At 37.7% G+C, this 16,477-nt stretch overlaps 1 protein-coding gene across 1 annotated transcript in view; it reads left to right on the top strand.

Annotated features, from left to right (window-relative positions):
- DCDC1 (doublecortin domain containing 1) overlaps nucleotides 1-16,477 on the top strand; it is a gene marked incomplete at its 5' end in the record, with an annotated part of 457,606 nt that overhangs the window by 403,600 nt on the left and 37,529 nt on the right. The window contains 4 exons of the mRNA XM_047071674.1: nucleotides 654-854; nucleotides 5,343-5,436; nucleotides 7,811-7,981; nucleotides 14,704-14,889. Coding sequence (XP_046927630.1) covers nucleotides 654-854; nucleotides 5,343-5,436; nucleotides 7,811-7,981; nucleotides 14,704-14,889 — 652 coding nt within the window. The remainder of the gene's footprint in view (nucleotides 1-653; nucleotides 855-5,342; nucleotides 5,437-7,810; nucleotides 7,982-14,703; nucleotides 14,890-16,477) is intronic.

The raw sequence follows: 16,477 nt of genomic DNA, 5'->3' as shown, positions 1-16,477 counted from the left end.
GACGTTTGCGTAACTTGATAGCATTTTATATAAATTAAACAGTCTTGGCACTTCGACCTTTAGCATAGAGTAGGGGCTTCATAGATATTTATAAATGTATTTGATTGACAATGCATTGTGGTATTTCATATGTTTAATAAGTCTTCTTATTGCCTTAAGATCCTTAAGCAAGAGATTCCTTTGAATTAACTTATTAGTATATCATTCTTTTTTATGATCTTCTATGAGTTGTCAGGGAAGATGGAAAAACTTGAACAATGGCATTCTATCTGGAGATAGAGGCTAGAAACAATCATGATCTGAACACCTTTGTTTCTCCCTATTTCCCTTTTACCGCTCTCCTTCTCCTACTCTTTTTCCCCTTTAATTAAATTATCTCTTCAACTAAATTTCTTTTTGTTATGCTGATGAGTTTCTCATATTCTCTTGGATGAACATTTATTTCTGTTACAGAATAAGCCCAGAATTCTACCTTTTTTACATCAGCTTGGCAGTGCAAGGCAAATAACATTGCTGCTGCCCCGATGATAATGCCTCACCGTTATAAGTGAGTTCAGTTCACAGCAGGTCTCTCGCCAACGGAACTTGCGGTCTCCAGCACATCAAGTGCACAGGACATTTTTCGGCCACTAATGGGATTTTCTTTATCTCAGCTATTCTCCAAAGCAGAGTAAATTGCAGAAGCTTTGCCACCAGCAGTTTGAATACAGAGATGAGCAAATTATATGCCATGCTGCTCCTCAGTTAGTTTTGGGAGTAAGAGGTCCTGATCTGCGTTCAGACACGGAGGTAGTTTTGGTGGAGAAAAAAGTGGGTGACAGTCATCAACGATGGATGCACAAGGAAGGCAGCAGGTAAACCCTTTAAATTGTGGGGTCAATATATCAAAATATATCAACAGAAGCCTAAAAGATCTGGCATGGTCCCCACAGAGCAGGCAGGGCGTATATCTGAGGACTTTGGATTTTTTATTTAATGTAGCCAATAATTTTTTATCCTTCTCAAGGAAGAGAGAGTGAAATCAAATGTAAATGCTCAGTAGTCTCTAGACAGCATATCCACTGTCAATTCAGATAAGAAATAGGAAATGTGACCTACTTGGTTCATAGTTTTCACTGACTGTTGAAGTTGAGAGAAAACTGGGATGTCATCTAATTTTATTTTTATGATTTGAAAGGATCAAGCAAGAGCTTTAAAGAGTCCCCATTTAAAACTTTTTGCAGTATTTTTTATTAACTCAGCCTTCTGCCCCTCCCCACATCTCATGTATGCATGCAGTTGGTTACTTCCATAAAATAACGAACTGATATGGTTTCCGCTTACACAGTGAAAAGGAATCCTTACCTTAGCAAATATATCGATCCAATCCAACCCAATGGCTGGCCCATGTCTGGATCCAGATTCAAGCCAACCACTGTCAAAAGGTTATTTCTAAGACAGTCAGAAGAAATTTAAAAGTCTAGGTACCAGATGATACGAAGGAGGTCTTATTAATCTTGTTGACTGTCAAAATAGTTTAATGGCTATGTTAAAAAAAAACAAAAGTCCTGACCACTTGGATATATATTGTAGTATTTATACAGAAAATTAAGAGATAGCTCAGGTTTGCATTAAAATATTCTAGCAAAAGCAAAAATGTAAAATGTTACGGGGGAATGGATGAAACAAGAATGGCAGGATGTTGACAACTGGTAAGTCGTGGTGGTTTCTTAGATCATTCTCTCTGTTTTTGTGCATATATGAACATTTCTTTAACAAGAAAGAAAACAACTCCCTAGATTTTAGATTGGTTTGCTTCAAATTCTACCGTTAGTTTTACATGGTGGGGCTCCAGGGGCCTCTTCAATCTCTTGAAATCTGTGCAATACATATTTTTTTTCTGGGAAAGAGCTGTGATTTTCACTGGATTCTCAAAAGATATGTGACGTGAAAGGTTTTGGAATTGCTTGGAGGCAGATTGCATAAGCTTCAGCAGGCGGCAGCAGCAGCCCAGCGTGGGCAGGACGGGAGTTAGCCTTACTGTGTTCACTGTCTGAGGTGAGCCAAGCACTGCAAGGGACGCTTATTGGGCTTGTTTTAGAAAAGGCTGAAAAGCCAACCTGTAGCTAGACCTGGTGAGTGTGTTCATTTGCCCCATTCATTCTAGCTAAGCTAACTTTACAACAGGGAGCTTTAGAAGCAGGCTTTTGTCCCCGTGATTGATTTGCTCTATGGGACCAGAATTCATTCATTCTGCTGCAAAGGGTTATTAAAGGCAGTGTTTTTAGGTGCTGGTGCTTTAGCTAAGAAGAAAAGAGATGAAAATCCCTGCCCTGACCGAGCTAGTGCTACCCAGCTGTACATTTCTGGAATTTAGCCATACAGTGTACTGTATCATAGTGGAGGTCCTACTCAAGCCCAAGTTGGACTTTGAGTGTGACTGATCAACTGGGGTGGGCACAAATGGGGAATAAGAGAAGAGACCTTGAGACAGGAGAAAGTCAAGCATAATGAGTTTTAACTCCGAAATATTTGCTTATTGGAAAAGGGAGTGAGTTCTGAGTCCTGCTAAGTGTCTGTCATTGGTTTTGCTTTTCATCTTGAGTGCTGTGGAGAAAGCCTGTGAGGAGGGGAAGGCCTTTTGAGTAAAAACATAAAGAAGTTTGCCTAAAACTCTGTGAAACATTGGAGCACCACCAGCACTGCCAACATAATGGGAGGTACCAAGTGGCGATCACTGTGCTGAGAATTTTCTACCGTTAGTCCTTTCATTCAGTTCTTTGGGTCTGGGACTATGTTTTCATTTTGGCCTTCTATTTAACATATAAAATAACTAGGAAATCTTATATCTTAAGCAATTATCAGCAAAATCTCTTCAGGGAATTTATGGCTGTGAGAACAAGATCTTTCTGGGACAGCACATGGTCTAGGCTAGAAGTGCAAGAAATGAGCAAGGGGGCACGGAAAGGTAGTAAGAAATTGCCACAGATGCATTCACTTGGTTTCCAGCCACACAGAAGAATGATCCAGGTGAACTTTTGAGATAACCTGGCATCTTTCTCCCATTTTCAACTCTGGCAAAATCTGAGTTAATCATTTGGCTTCTAAAGGGAAATATGAAATACTGCTCAGGGATGAAAATCCCCTCAACAGGACTTAGAATTATACAGGGGGAAATCCTGTGTCATAGAATTTGGAGCTAAAAAAGATATTTAGAATTTTCTAGTCTTAATCACTTGATTTCAAAACTAGGTAAACTGAGGCTCAAGAGATTAAGTGACTTGTAAGCACTCATTCCTTGGGTTAGTGGAAGGGGCTGTGGTGTCGTGCTGGATATTCCTGGGACACAGACTAAGTTCTCACACTACTGTTTGGCACAGAGTGGGTTTTAGGTACATGTGTATAAACAAGCTTCCTGCAGAATGTAAGCATTCTTGCTAAGGGCAAGTGCCAGTTGACTGTACTGTTCAGAAATGAAAAGAATAACCAACACTATCCTGGCTGAGCATGGCATTGAAGCATGAGAGAAGTTGCTATATCTGTTCTAAGCAGCAGAAACATAGACAGCTAGGTAACTAACTTGGCACCTCAGTAGGTCATTGCAGGAAATGTACAATCATTCATTCATGAAAATGCAAGACACAGACTGTGCAGACGGTGAGGCTACACAGGTGAACAATATAGAATACCAGTTCTTGTGCAGTTCTTGTCCAGTATTGATGAACTCTACAGAGGTATTTGATAAAATCCAGTACCCATTTTTGACTTAAAATGATGCATCATTAATTAACAATAGGAGGGAGAAATACATTATAAGATTAATAGTGATTATCTTATAGTAATGTGAGGAATGTTTAAAATTCTGTTACAATTTTTCCTGTATTTTCCAGTACTTTGTAATTCTTTACAATGGGACTGTATTGTTTTATGTTCATAAGTTTAAATTAGATATCTGGAATTTTTGCAGTCTTAAAAGGAGAAATATATTACTTTTATACCAGACCCCCACTCTCACATCATTAAATTTTATAGGACAAGTTCTATTTTCCACAGCAGGAATGCCACTGCGGACGTGTAGTGTCCCTATGTTGACAGACACAAAGAATTGGTTTTTTCTGTACAGATAAGATCCTTGAATGTTTGGCTTATTTTTGCTTTTAAGTGATGCAAGGAAGAGAATTTGAGTGTTTTAGCCCAATCATTTTCTTCCTTTTTTCGGTCAAAGAGGCTTTATGTAAGCTCCTATATAAGATAACTTAAAAATATTCACATATATCTTGGAATTTTAGGGAATACTCCCTTAGAAAAAGAGAGTTCATGGAAAAGCTATAAAAAAAATCACAACCATTAATAATAGTAGTTCATTCTAAGTGATGTGTGCTAGGCAATGTTCTATGCATTTTCTATGCATTAATTCATTTCATTCCCAAAGAGTCCCTTGAGGCATGCACCATTATCCTATTTTACAGATGAGGAAACTGAGGCACAGTCTAGTTAAGCAAAACCATACAGCTACTGAGAGGTAGATTCTGTATTCAAACTCAGGCACTGTGGCTCCAGAATCCATGTTCTTAATCATTCTGTCACAGTGCCTCTCATAATAAATAGCAGGACAGGTGAGGAGGGTGTATAATCAGTATGGGTACAATCTGGAGACAGAAACCACACAGTTATTTAAATGGGATATGTAACATAAAGAATTACTAAACAATAATAAAGAGTAACTATCAGATATTTAAAAAAAATCCTCTGTATGGTACTCTGGAGCTGAGAGAGTTGAGAACAAATTTAAAATTGGGCCCTTTCTCAAAACTGGAATTCAGAACTCGTTAGAAAAAGTATGGGTGCAGCTAACTGGATGGCAGAAGTCTGTTGGTTTGCCTGGCCAGACCTGGTCTGCAAGGAGGAAGCAACATATGTGGGGGTACAGCTGGTTTGGGGCACACAGGCATGAAAAGGGGATGGGATGCTGGTGTGGCAGAAGGTTTAGAGCATGTGATGTCCATGTCAGGAAGGCCACAAGCAAATGGTTACTAGGACAGACCTGTGAAGGTTCCAAGGGACTCCATATTTTTGGCACCTGGTTGGAGCAGAACAGCACTAGATATCCTCACTCCCAACTGCTGACCCCATGCAGCAGCCAGGAAGAGCAAGAGAGCCCCTTCCTCCTGCAGTGTTCCTCCAGCACTCTCTACTGAGAAAGCTTCACACTGTGCTTCTGTAGGGGAGAAATGCTTAAAGGATTCATATCCATTATCAGAGAGCATGTATGGAGCTAAGAGGCAACACAATGGGAAGTGGCACAGGGGGAGCTCTGATCTGGTTATGCTACTTGATGATACGCCTAGTCCTGTTTTCCCAAGGACCTTTCACCTGGTGAGTAACCCGGACCTTGTGCTGGCAGTGTCTATGACCAAAGCAAGAAATGAAGTCTGTGGCTATCCAGTTATTGTTCAGGTAAGATATTTATAGACTAAGTAGTAATCATGGCCCTTTATTTAATTAAAGTAAAGCCCTATACTTCCTTGTTGTGGAGAAAGACAATGGCTGTCATAGAAACCTGTCTTGAATGCTATTGTTAAAATATTTACAATAGTCTGCCTAGATTTCAAATTCAACATGTTCATGTAGCTCTTAATTTAGTTTAATCCAACAGATGGTGACTGTGGGCTTGCTGCATGTCAGGAGCTATGCTAGTTACTTAAATCAAATCCAAGGGCAAGCATGTGAAATTATCCCAGTAGCACTCATACAGTCTCAGTGGTGGGTATGGTCAAGTGAATAGCTGTTAGATGCGCGTGCTTTAAGCTCACTGATTGGGACATATGCAAGTCCCCTCTTACCTGGCAACTGAAGGGAAAGAGCATGGGCAAAGAGGTCTTCCTGAAGGATGTGAACTCATCCATGTTAATTCTACCAAGAGACTCATTTCAAATACACTTTTAACGTGCTTTTGCAAATGCTTACAGCAGCCAGACAATTTTTGGAGATTTCCGAGAAATCTGGGCTCATCTGAGTTTTGGGTAAAGAGCTATGGAGTTCTTTTTTCATGTTTATCTGTCATCCTTACTTATAACCAAAGACACTCCCTAACTGGACATGTATTTTCCCTTGTTAAGACAAAAGAAAATTTAGGAGCACTGCTTCTCTGAATTTATTTTCTGTATCCTCTATAGAATTCACCATCTTTTTGTTGAATAGAATAACTGTCTCTAAATTACACTTGTTTTATTCCATGTTTTTAATAGCAATGAGGCAGCTTGTTTTGCAGGTCCTGAATCCATAATTGGGATAGAACAATCTGGACAAATATCAAAGCTTAATTAAGTCTTCTACGCTGATGACAAATATGGACTAAAATTTTATTCTAGGAGACATAGTGTGTATAACATTACATTCTTCCCTGTCACGTGCCTCTTTGGCATGGGCCACAGTGAGATTAAAACCTCATGCAGATGCAAATTTAGCACCTTGATCAGTTTCATAAAATTATAGATATTGACATTTCCCCCTAAGGTTCCCATTTTTAAGAAATGCATTTGATCTTAAGGTAATTTGTATTACTTTTCAAGATTTTTTCCTTTGCTGATATTTTGTTTTTATTTCTTGAAGCAATCAGTTTGTGAGAAAATATTAAAGTTCATGTGAAATAACAAAAATGAGGCACACTAGGCTAATGTTACTAGACCCCCCACTCTCTGTTCCTTGAAATACAGTCTTTGTTTTCCAGGCCTCTGAGGGATGCTCTATTGTCTGACCTATTAAATCAGTTCTTAAGACCCATTTATTTTCCTCTTTACTATCAATCTCTCCTTGGTAAAAGTAAGTGCTATTCATTACAAAGTTCCTTGAGGTGTCGTGATATGTTTAGTTGGAACTAATCTACTGGCTTAAATTCTCTAAAACTGAAACTACTCATTTCTTTACTTATGCTTGAGCCAAGTTTTATAATTAGAATAAACATGCTGTTTCTGTTACATATAATACTTACTGTACTCATATTAAAAAAAAACTCTTCTTGATAACCAGTAAAACATAAATTAAAATAGCAACCAGGTACTATTTTTCATTTATTGAATTGATGATGTTTGAACAAGAATGTGAGGAAAACAGGCCATTTCTTATACTATTGGTGGAAGTGTAAACTAAAATAACCTTTCTAGAAAGCATTTGGATATGATAAAACTTTATATGACATACCATAATATTTTAAAATGACCTTGTTATCAACACTTGTACTTGAGTTTTTTCTAAAGAATTTATCATGTATTTACATAAAAATCTATGATTGTTGATTGTTCTTTTGCGTATAATAAGGAAAATCTGAGAAGCAATCTACACGTTTAACTATTGGGGATTGGTAAAATAAAACATCACTGAGATTAAATAATATATATATCCTTTAAAAATATTAGGAAAAGGCTCATGGAATTGAAAAAAAAAAAAAAGCCCAGCGTGGAGCCCAATGCAGGGCTTGAAATCATGACCCTGAGATCAAGACCCGAACTGAGATCAAGAGTTGGACACTTAACTGACTGAGCTATTGAGGTGCCCCATGGAATATTTTTTAAGTTAAAAAAAAAAACTAATGCAATTACCAAATTGTGTGCATTTTGTGATTTCATTTTTGTAAATCAAAGAATGCATATTTATAAATGTAAAAAATGTTGTGTATATAATTATCAAATATTAATATGATTATTACTATGTAGTAGAATTGAATAATTATCTATACTTTTTGAATTCATGCGATGAAATATTTGACATCTATAAATAAATCGTAAACTCTCCTGTCTGCTTGACTCCATATTTTATCCTTTTTTTCCCCCAGCAATATAAACCTTATAACAATGGGACTTCCAATCAAAAGTGGAATTACATGGAAAATATCAAAGCTTTCATGGCCTTTCATAGCACTGCACTTGATAAGGAAATCACAGCAGCAAATTATGCTGGTATTTGTACATCCTCTGTGATTAAAGAGGAAAACATTGATCAACCAGTAAGTGGTTCTTTTCTACTAAGGATAAAAGGAAAACAGGAGAAAATGGACAATTTAATAAAGCCAGAACTTTTTTTTCCCCTAGAAAACCTTATATTCAGACAAATTAAACACTGATTTGTGAATGAAATCATTTAGACCCTGTGATTCTGGTTAGGAAACAATGAAGAAATATTTGTATTACCCACTGCTTATATTGTTTCAATGGCTCCCTATCATTACCACCATCTTTGGTCCGTGATCAGTTCACCAGAACGCTCACACATACTCCCACAGCTGTGCCTGCCACACTAGATGTCACTCCACTCCAGAAAGCATATTGAAATGTGAATGATTGTGAGTGACTTTAACTATATTGCATTATACCAAGCATAGGTCTAAGTGTGAATACCTCTATACTCTACGTTCTAAGGAAGTGATTCTTCAGATTTGGTCCTATAATTTTTATTAGTAAGGAATTGCTGCATACTTTACAAATACCTGAGGTATTTGTGGGTCAGTATATCAAGTTTATTGATAAACATTGGCCTGCAGAAATCTCAAAATGCACACTGCAAGATTCTCCAAGATCCTCTTTACTCTGCTTCTCAGACATCTCTAAATAGCTGCCTCTTCTCCTTCACCCAAAATTCCCTGGCTCTGCTAAATAATTTACATTTGTCCAAATTTACCATACCATTCTGCCTGTCTTTGGTTTTGACTATGCTATCCTCCCAGCAACCCTTTTCTCCTTTGTCTGTGAACTCATACCAGGTGGCAAATATGCTGTCAGAGACTACCAAGATCATCTTCAAAGGAATCAAGTCAACTTGAAAAGGCTCCCAGTCCAAAGACAAAACAATTTAAGCATCAATGTGTTGCATTGACATACATCAGATGTCTACTGAATGTGGCAGATTGACATACATCGGACATGTTTAAATCCATGTATTTGTACTGATAAGAATAACAATAATTCATTGATCACAATTAGATGATGCTTAGGAACAATTAGTTACTTTGACAACTAGGAAATAAAGAATCAAGCATTTATTTTTTTCCTTCCTTTATGAACTATATGTTAGGATAACAAAATAGTAGATGAGAAGTTTCACTCCATAGGAATTCATTGCCAGCTACGAAATGAATAAGGTATGAAAAAATTGGAATGTCGCTGTGTTGTGAACTTTGATAAAGTAATTGACCTAACTAATGATTATCAGTACCTAATAGTATTACAGAGACACAACAGGTAACACGTACCCCTTGATGGAAGTATTTAGTACCACTTATGAAGTGTTCCTCCCCACAAAAATGTAACTGGAATTTAATCAAGTCTTTCATTCTAATAATTGACTAGAAACAAAGGAAATAAAGGAACTTGGTAAAAGACACAAAGACCATGTAGTCATCAAAATCCGAACTGACAAAAAATAAACAACAAACAAATTACAATAAAAGAAAAGAGAGAAAGAGATATGACAGGAAGATGGAGGTTAAAAGAAATTTAGGAGGTATATAAACCAGTTATAATGTATTGACCTGATTTTGATTCTATTTCAAACAAATTTGTAAGAGGAGAGAGATGACTATAGAAATTTGAATACTGACTAAATATTTTGTTATATTAAGATACTATCATTGTTAGTTTTAGATGTGATATTATAGTTATGATAAAAGAATTTTTATCTTTTAGAAATATATACTGAAATATTTAAGAATGAAATGATATAATGCCTGGGATTTACTTCAAAGTAATCCAGGTAGGAGTGGGTGGGGTGCAGATGGAACAAGATTGGTCGTTATTGATAACTGTTGAAGCTGGGTGAAGGGTAGAGGGTGGCTTATCATACATTGGTGTATGATTGAAATTTTCCAGTGATTATGCAACTCGTGTTTTTATTAAAAGAGACAGGAAAGAAAGAACTGTTCAGCCGGTGGGAAGGGAAAGGGGAGAGTAATTACAGAGATAGATGGTGGAGTCGAGGTTGAGTTTTAAAGGGTGGTGGCATGAAAGGTGGGAGGGATAGTGGAACAGGGGCTGTGGGTTGAGGTCTCAGTGAACATCTTGGTGTTCTGCTAAAGAAAAGTTTAACACTTTTAAGTACCAGAATTTTCTACTTGACCATTTTGTTTAGAAATATTTTAAAAACTATTTTACGTACTTTTCCTTAACCGGAATAGGCAGAACACCACTTAACCAAGTCAGGGCCATCAATATGCTAGTTCCAGTGCCATACATCAGATAGTTGGCACATGGGTTTTACTTTGAACTCCTCCTAAAATCACACATGCAACTTGCTTTCTCCAAAATAATTCTTGAAGGCCATTTGCTGTCTTTCTTGCTAAAAAAGAGTGCAGCTTAGAAGATAATATCAGCATGATTCCAACTATCTTTCTATAGAGATGGTTCTCTATCTTTCTATAGAGATGGTTCTACACATAATATTCATTTATTTCCATCTAAGCAGGAATGTTTTAATTTTCTGCCTTTAAGCAATGTGTAAAATGGCTCTTTTTTGCAAAATGAGTCCTTTAAGCAGAAACTCAAACGGCCTTCTAAGGTCATTTTTTAGACTTGAACAGTTTCCACTTTCAATGGCTTCATCAATAACTTCTTGTTTTAGCACCAATCACAGCACTCTTATTTCATCACCAGTAAACTCCTCAATTTCCTAGTCCACACAATCCAATTATTATTTAAGTTTATTTAGTGGCCATCTTGTGACTTTGGGATATTTTCCCTACAGACCTTTAAAACTTGGTTGGATTTTAGTGAATCTAGACAAAATTTAGATTATTTTTGCTAACTTTTATTAATATCCAGATAGTAATTGGGGAAGCTGAGTATGGGTTCATGGGAGTTCACTATACTGTGCTGTTTTGTATGATTGAAATATTTTATAATAAAAAAAAAGTAAAGAAGGGAGTCCTAGAGTTTAAGCCTCAGTGATTATAAAACTGTTGCCTTTCTTTTAACCATATAATCAAGATGTTCTTTTATTTACATTAACCAAAATACAACTTCCCATTTTCTAACAATGATTTGCTCCAAAAGATCATAATTTTCCTTTCCCAAAAGTTAAATGATAGCCTATCTATTAGAAGTTAATATGATTAATCTGAAGAGTGCAATAATATATCAATTCTGGGATTCACAAATTAAAAACTTCTCCTGGGCCTGGGAGAAATTTACTCATACAAAGTCTCTAAGCCAGTGGGTAGTTCTTAATCTTTTTGGAGATACAGACTTTGAGCATTTCATGAAAATTATGCATATTCTTTTCCCCAAAAATGCACATATGTACACAACCACCTTTCATACAAGTTTCAGGGAATTTATAGACTCCCCCTGAAATCCATTTGGGATGTAGGGTAAGAACTCCTTTTCTAGACCTCATTCTAATGGATAGCTTAGAAAAAGAAAATGAATATGAAGTAACTATTACATGCTTGATCACTACTGTATGTTACATACTGATCAATCTTAGTGATTTTCACATTGTCTCATTTAAATAATTGGGGCGCCTGGGTGGCGCAGTCGGTTAAGCGTCCGACTTCAGCCAGGTCACGATCTTGTGGTCCGTGAGTTCGAGCCCCGCGTCGGGCTCTGGGCTGATGGCTCAGAGCCTGGAGCCTGTTTCCGATTCTGTGTCTCCCTCTCTCTCTGCCCCTCCCCCGTTCATGCTCTGTCTCTCTCTGTCCCAAAAATAAATAAACGTTGAAAAAAAAAATTTATAAAAAAAAAAAAAAGAAAATTATTGGCATACAATTCATCATGAAATCCTTGCTTTTCTATAGAGATGGTTCTACACATAATATTCATTTATTTCCATGTAAGCAGGAATGTTTTAATTTTCTGCCTTTAAGCAATGTGTAGAAAAATGGAAGTTGTAGGTACATACAGAGAAATCCATAGTAGAATTTAAGAATTACATCTTCAAAAGTATCATTTAAAGTTTGGCTTTGAATTGAGTTAACTCTACGTACTTAAAGGGAGTATTTCAAGTAATATGACAAAGGCAAAAAGAGCCAAGAACTTGGAGTCAGGAGTCAGTTTTACATTTCAGTTCTGCCATGTACTACTTAAGTATCCTTGGATGAAAACTTCCCTCTCTCAGCTTTTGTTTTCTTATCTGTAAGTTGATTGAGAATGGTATTAACTCTGGCTGTACTTAACTTTTAGCCTTGTGAGGACCAAAGCAAATTAGAGAGTCTATATAAAAGTACTTTAAAATTTTATTATGGAGATTTTCATACATATTCAAAAATATAATAGTGTAATAAATCCTCATATATTTATCATCTAAATTCAACTGTTATCAAGGTTTTTCAATATTTACAAACCCCAGACATGATACCATTTCACCTTCAACTTAAGCACACCTCTAAAATATTGGAAAATTTTCATACCTAATTATGCCATTATCACGCCTAACAAAATTAATAATACATTTTGGCTATCAAGTACCCTGTTCTTAATCAAATTTCCTAGGTTCTCCTAAAAAAATTATTCTTATTGTTGCTTGGTCTGAGTCAGGATTGAAACAGGTCCTTGTATGACCTTTGGTTGTAGAATCTAGAATTTTCCTATAGGATGCCTCCTATTTGGATATGACTGTTTACTTCTGTGGCATTTTTATATTTGTTTCTGTAGCCCCCATGATTCCTGTAAAAGTAATTTAATGCTAAAGTTGTAATTAGATTTATGTTCAATATTTTTTGACAAGAATTGTCATGGACTTTACTGTATATTTCATATTGACCATTTATGCAAGGGTACAATTTCTGGATTTTCCATTTTTAGTGATAATGGGTATCAGTGGGCATAATCACAACCGAATCTCACATTTAACAAATCTCCCAATGACTTTGCATCTAGTGTCACTCTTTGGTGATCTTTGCTTAAATCGGTTATTAGGAGTTTCCAAAGGGTCGATATTAGGGGTGCCTGGGTGTCTCAATCGAGCATCTGACTCTTGATTTTGGCTCAAATCATGATCCCAGGGTCATGGCATCAAGCCCCGCATTGACCTCGACACTGAGCATGGAGCCTGCTTAAGATTCCACCCCTCCCCACTTCCCCTCTCCCTTGCTCCATGCTCTCTCTCTCTCTCTCTCAGAATAAAAGAGGTGTTAGTTTTGTTTAATTCTGTCATTTTCCCAACATTTATTAGCTGAACTTTATTTTATTTTATTTTATTTTATTTTATTTTATTTTATTTTTTTAATGTTTATTTTTAAGAAAGAGAAAGACAGAATATGAGTGGGGAAGGGGCAGAGAGAGAGGGGGGGAGACACAGAATCCGAAGCAGGCTCCAGGTTCTGAGCTGTCAGCACAGAGCCCTACATGGGGCTTGAATTCACAAACTGTGAGATCATGACCTGAGCTGTCAGCCGGCCGCTTAACCGTCTGAGCCACCCAGGCGCCCCTATTAGCTAAATTTTTAATGTAGGGAAGAATTTCAACGAGGTTCATCCTCTTCAACTAGGTATTTGACTACCCAAAAACATAGTTTGTAAGTGTTGGTAGAATAAATGTTTATTCTTTCTATCTGACTTCTCTATTGTGGTATAATAAACAACCTGAAAACTTAGTGGCTTAAACTAAGAACGATTTTTTTTTTCGCTCTGTTGGCCAATAATTTGGGCTGAGCTCAGTGGAGCAGCTCTGCTGGTCTTGCCCAAAGTCACTAATGTGACCCTAATATGTAGTCATCTCGTGGTACATTAGTAGGTTGGTGGTTCTATGGGGACTGGGTGGTTAACGATGGTCTCCCTCACATATCTGGAGGTTAGCAGGCAGTTAGCTGGGGTTCTTCATTCTCCTCAAGGATTCTTAAGTAGGCTAGCTCAAGTGTGTTCATATTGTGGTCTCAGGGTTCCAGTGGCAGCCAAAAGAGAACCAGCTCCAATGTGCAAACACTTCCTAGGTATCTGCTTACATCATCGCATTTACTGATACATTGGCCAAAGCAAGTCACACAGAGTTGCTCAGATTCAAGGAAAAGACAAAAAGAGAAACATTTCTTGACTGGAGGAGAAGCAAAATCACATTTCAGAAGGACATGCAGACCAGGATGGGGAGGTTTTATTGTGGCCATATTTGCAAATAATCTGCCACACTTTCTAATGGCCAGTTGTCAGAGTTATCAATTGGTGACAGTTCACTTCCAGTGGACTCCAATAAGCTGCAATTTTGTTTTTATGTGTTTGTTGTTTTTTAATTGTTACATTTACTTATATCTTTAGCATCATTATGAGCTCATGGGACTTATATATTTAAACATATCTAAAGGGTTCTTTTTGTTGTTCCCCAATTGTCCTAGGTTGGGCCAGTGGAGGCTTCTTCATGTTGGTTCTTGTGTCTTTTTAACATGACTCCTTTACTCTTGGATGGCTTCTTTTCTTTCCAGGCACTACAGGACATAACTTGCTTATCTTACATATTTCTTGCCCCACATCTGGAACTGGCCATTCCTCCATGAAACCCTGATTCTTGGCATAAGTTATACTCATTGATGTTGAATTGTCATAGCCTCTAGTCTTTTTCAGTCAATAGAATTTAGAAATATGTTTTTTAATATAATTATTGGGGAGCAAAATCATTCATTCATGTTGAGATTTCAAATATAGCTTTTGGGGATCATATAAATGCTTTATTCGTATTGTGAAGTATTCTACAAAAATGCTATAATAATTTAGGTGCCTCTACATAAAAACATCTCTGTTCCTTTTTTTAGGGATACTATTATCTCTCACCCACTGGAAAGAGGAAAATTGTGCTCTGCTTAGCGTGTGGACGATCCATGAGAGCAGAGAAGGGGCTGAAGCAGTCGCTTCCAGGGCTGCCATTCCTCTGTGCCTCTGGCTCCAAGACCCAGAAGCCCTTCTCACGAGGGCCTTTCAAGGTCATCAGTGTGGCAAAGGTGTGTAACGACCTGAGCTCTGCTAATACATGTATGGCATCACTTTGGAAACTTTGACGCATTCATTATCTGCCTTGCACTCAAGTTCATCTCCACTCATCCAATTCATCTTCCTCTGATGCACCTTTACCATTCCACCTGCATTGATTTCCTTTTCCCCATTGTAATTTAAAATACATTGTCTATTAATAGTTCGATACACTCTTTGAAGTTAATTGGGCACTTCTGCGGCTTTAATCATCTACTGACACCTTCCACTGCTCTCTGTGTTGCTTTTAAATGAGGAAGTAACTGCAAATCTTTACTTAGCAGAGCAGCTTTTTTGTCTATATTCACAGGGAAAACTTTTTACTAGTATGGAACATTTCAGGGGGAATTTGACATGTTGTTAATGATTGTTCAGGTTGGATGCCTGAATTCATGCATCCATGTCTAATACTATTTATAGCTTGTGGAGAAAAAAAAATCTCTGCCACTTTCCTGTGATCTTAATGTAAAATGGCACCATTTAAAAAGTCCCCTCCTTCAAGTTTAGAGTAAGATGTGCTAAGGGGAACTTACACACCTATATAAAAAGAAGCAATTCCTAAGAGAAGCCTTCTAACTTGGGTGTGCTCTCTGGGGCTTGCCAGGTCCATTTCCAGATATCTTTCCTCTTTCCCCTAAACCAGATACACAGTGCAGGGTGGAGGGGACACCCTCCATCTGGAGGGGACATGAAGAGTCGCAATAAACATTAAGTGTAACAGTAACTCTGATGGAGAAAAGAAGTCCTCTGGGGAAGTATGAAGGCATTTGGCTTTGCTTTAATGATGGTGGGGTTAAGGAAGTGGTGGTGAGCTGATTGGAAAGAATCCCCAATGTTACAGCATCTCAAACAGAATTTTTCCCTCAAAGCAGCATCCTGAGTAGGGTTTGAAAGAGAAAGGTGAAGTGTGATATTCACCACCCTCATTATGGTGTTATGGGAAATCAAATAGCTATGTTCTGGGTTAGGAGATCATAGGCAACCCACTGCAAAGCAGAATACTGCTTTTTGGCCTTGCAGAGAAAACAGCGGGTGGGTATCTAGTTAAGGTTGGGTCCTGCCTGTGCTCATGAATTCCTTAGACCATGTCACTGTGGAATATCTTATCTTGTTCTCCACCCTGCTTTCTGCATCTGCTCTTTTGTAGTCTTGGGTTCTGCATGCTTTCTATAAGTTCTTATTGCCACATAGCCCGCTGCACAATGTTTCCCGGAATGTATGCTTAGTACATATGGAAGCTTGAGAGCCACTCAGGAAGACTTCCCTTAGCCTCCCTCTTACCTCTCTTAACTTGTGGAGTGTTGAGTAATCCTTTCTGTCCTTCTTGTCTTTGCTGCAATAAACCAAAAGCCGAACCTACACATGTGGCTAAGACTGCACTCATTCCCCTCCCCCTTCTTCAGTCTGCCACCACGGGATGGGATCATCCTCAAGTTAAAGACCAAGAGGATATCTGTAGTGCCAGCATCCCATCACTTCAACCCTAGGCTTTCTCTGGCCCTGGCATCCTTCTTACCCAGCTCCTGTCACAAGGAGAAGGCAAAATAGAGAACAGGAGAA

Source organism: Lynx rufus, unplaced genomic scaffold (assembly GCF_022079265.1).
Source record: "Lynx rufus isolate CCGP_SWC_20201006 ecotype Redwood Valley unplaced genomic scaffold, mLynRuf1.p SCAF_9, whole genome shotgun sequence".
Taxonomy (NCBI): Eukaryota; Metazoa; Chordata; class Mammalia; order Carnivora; family Felidae; genus Lynx; species Lynx rufus.
Note: the sequence above shows the minus strand (reverse complement) of the source record. Positions and strands in the feature narration are given on the sequence as shown.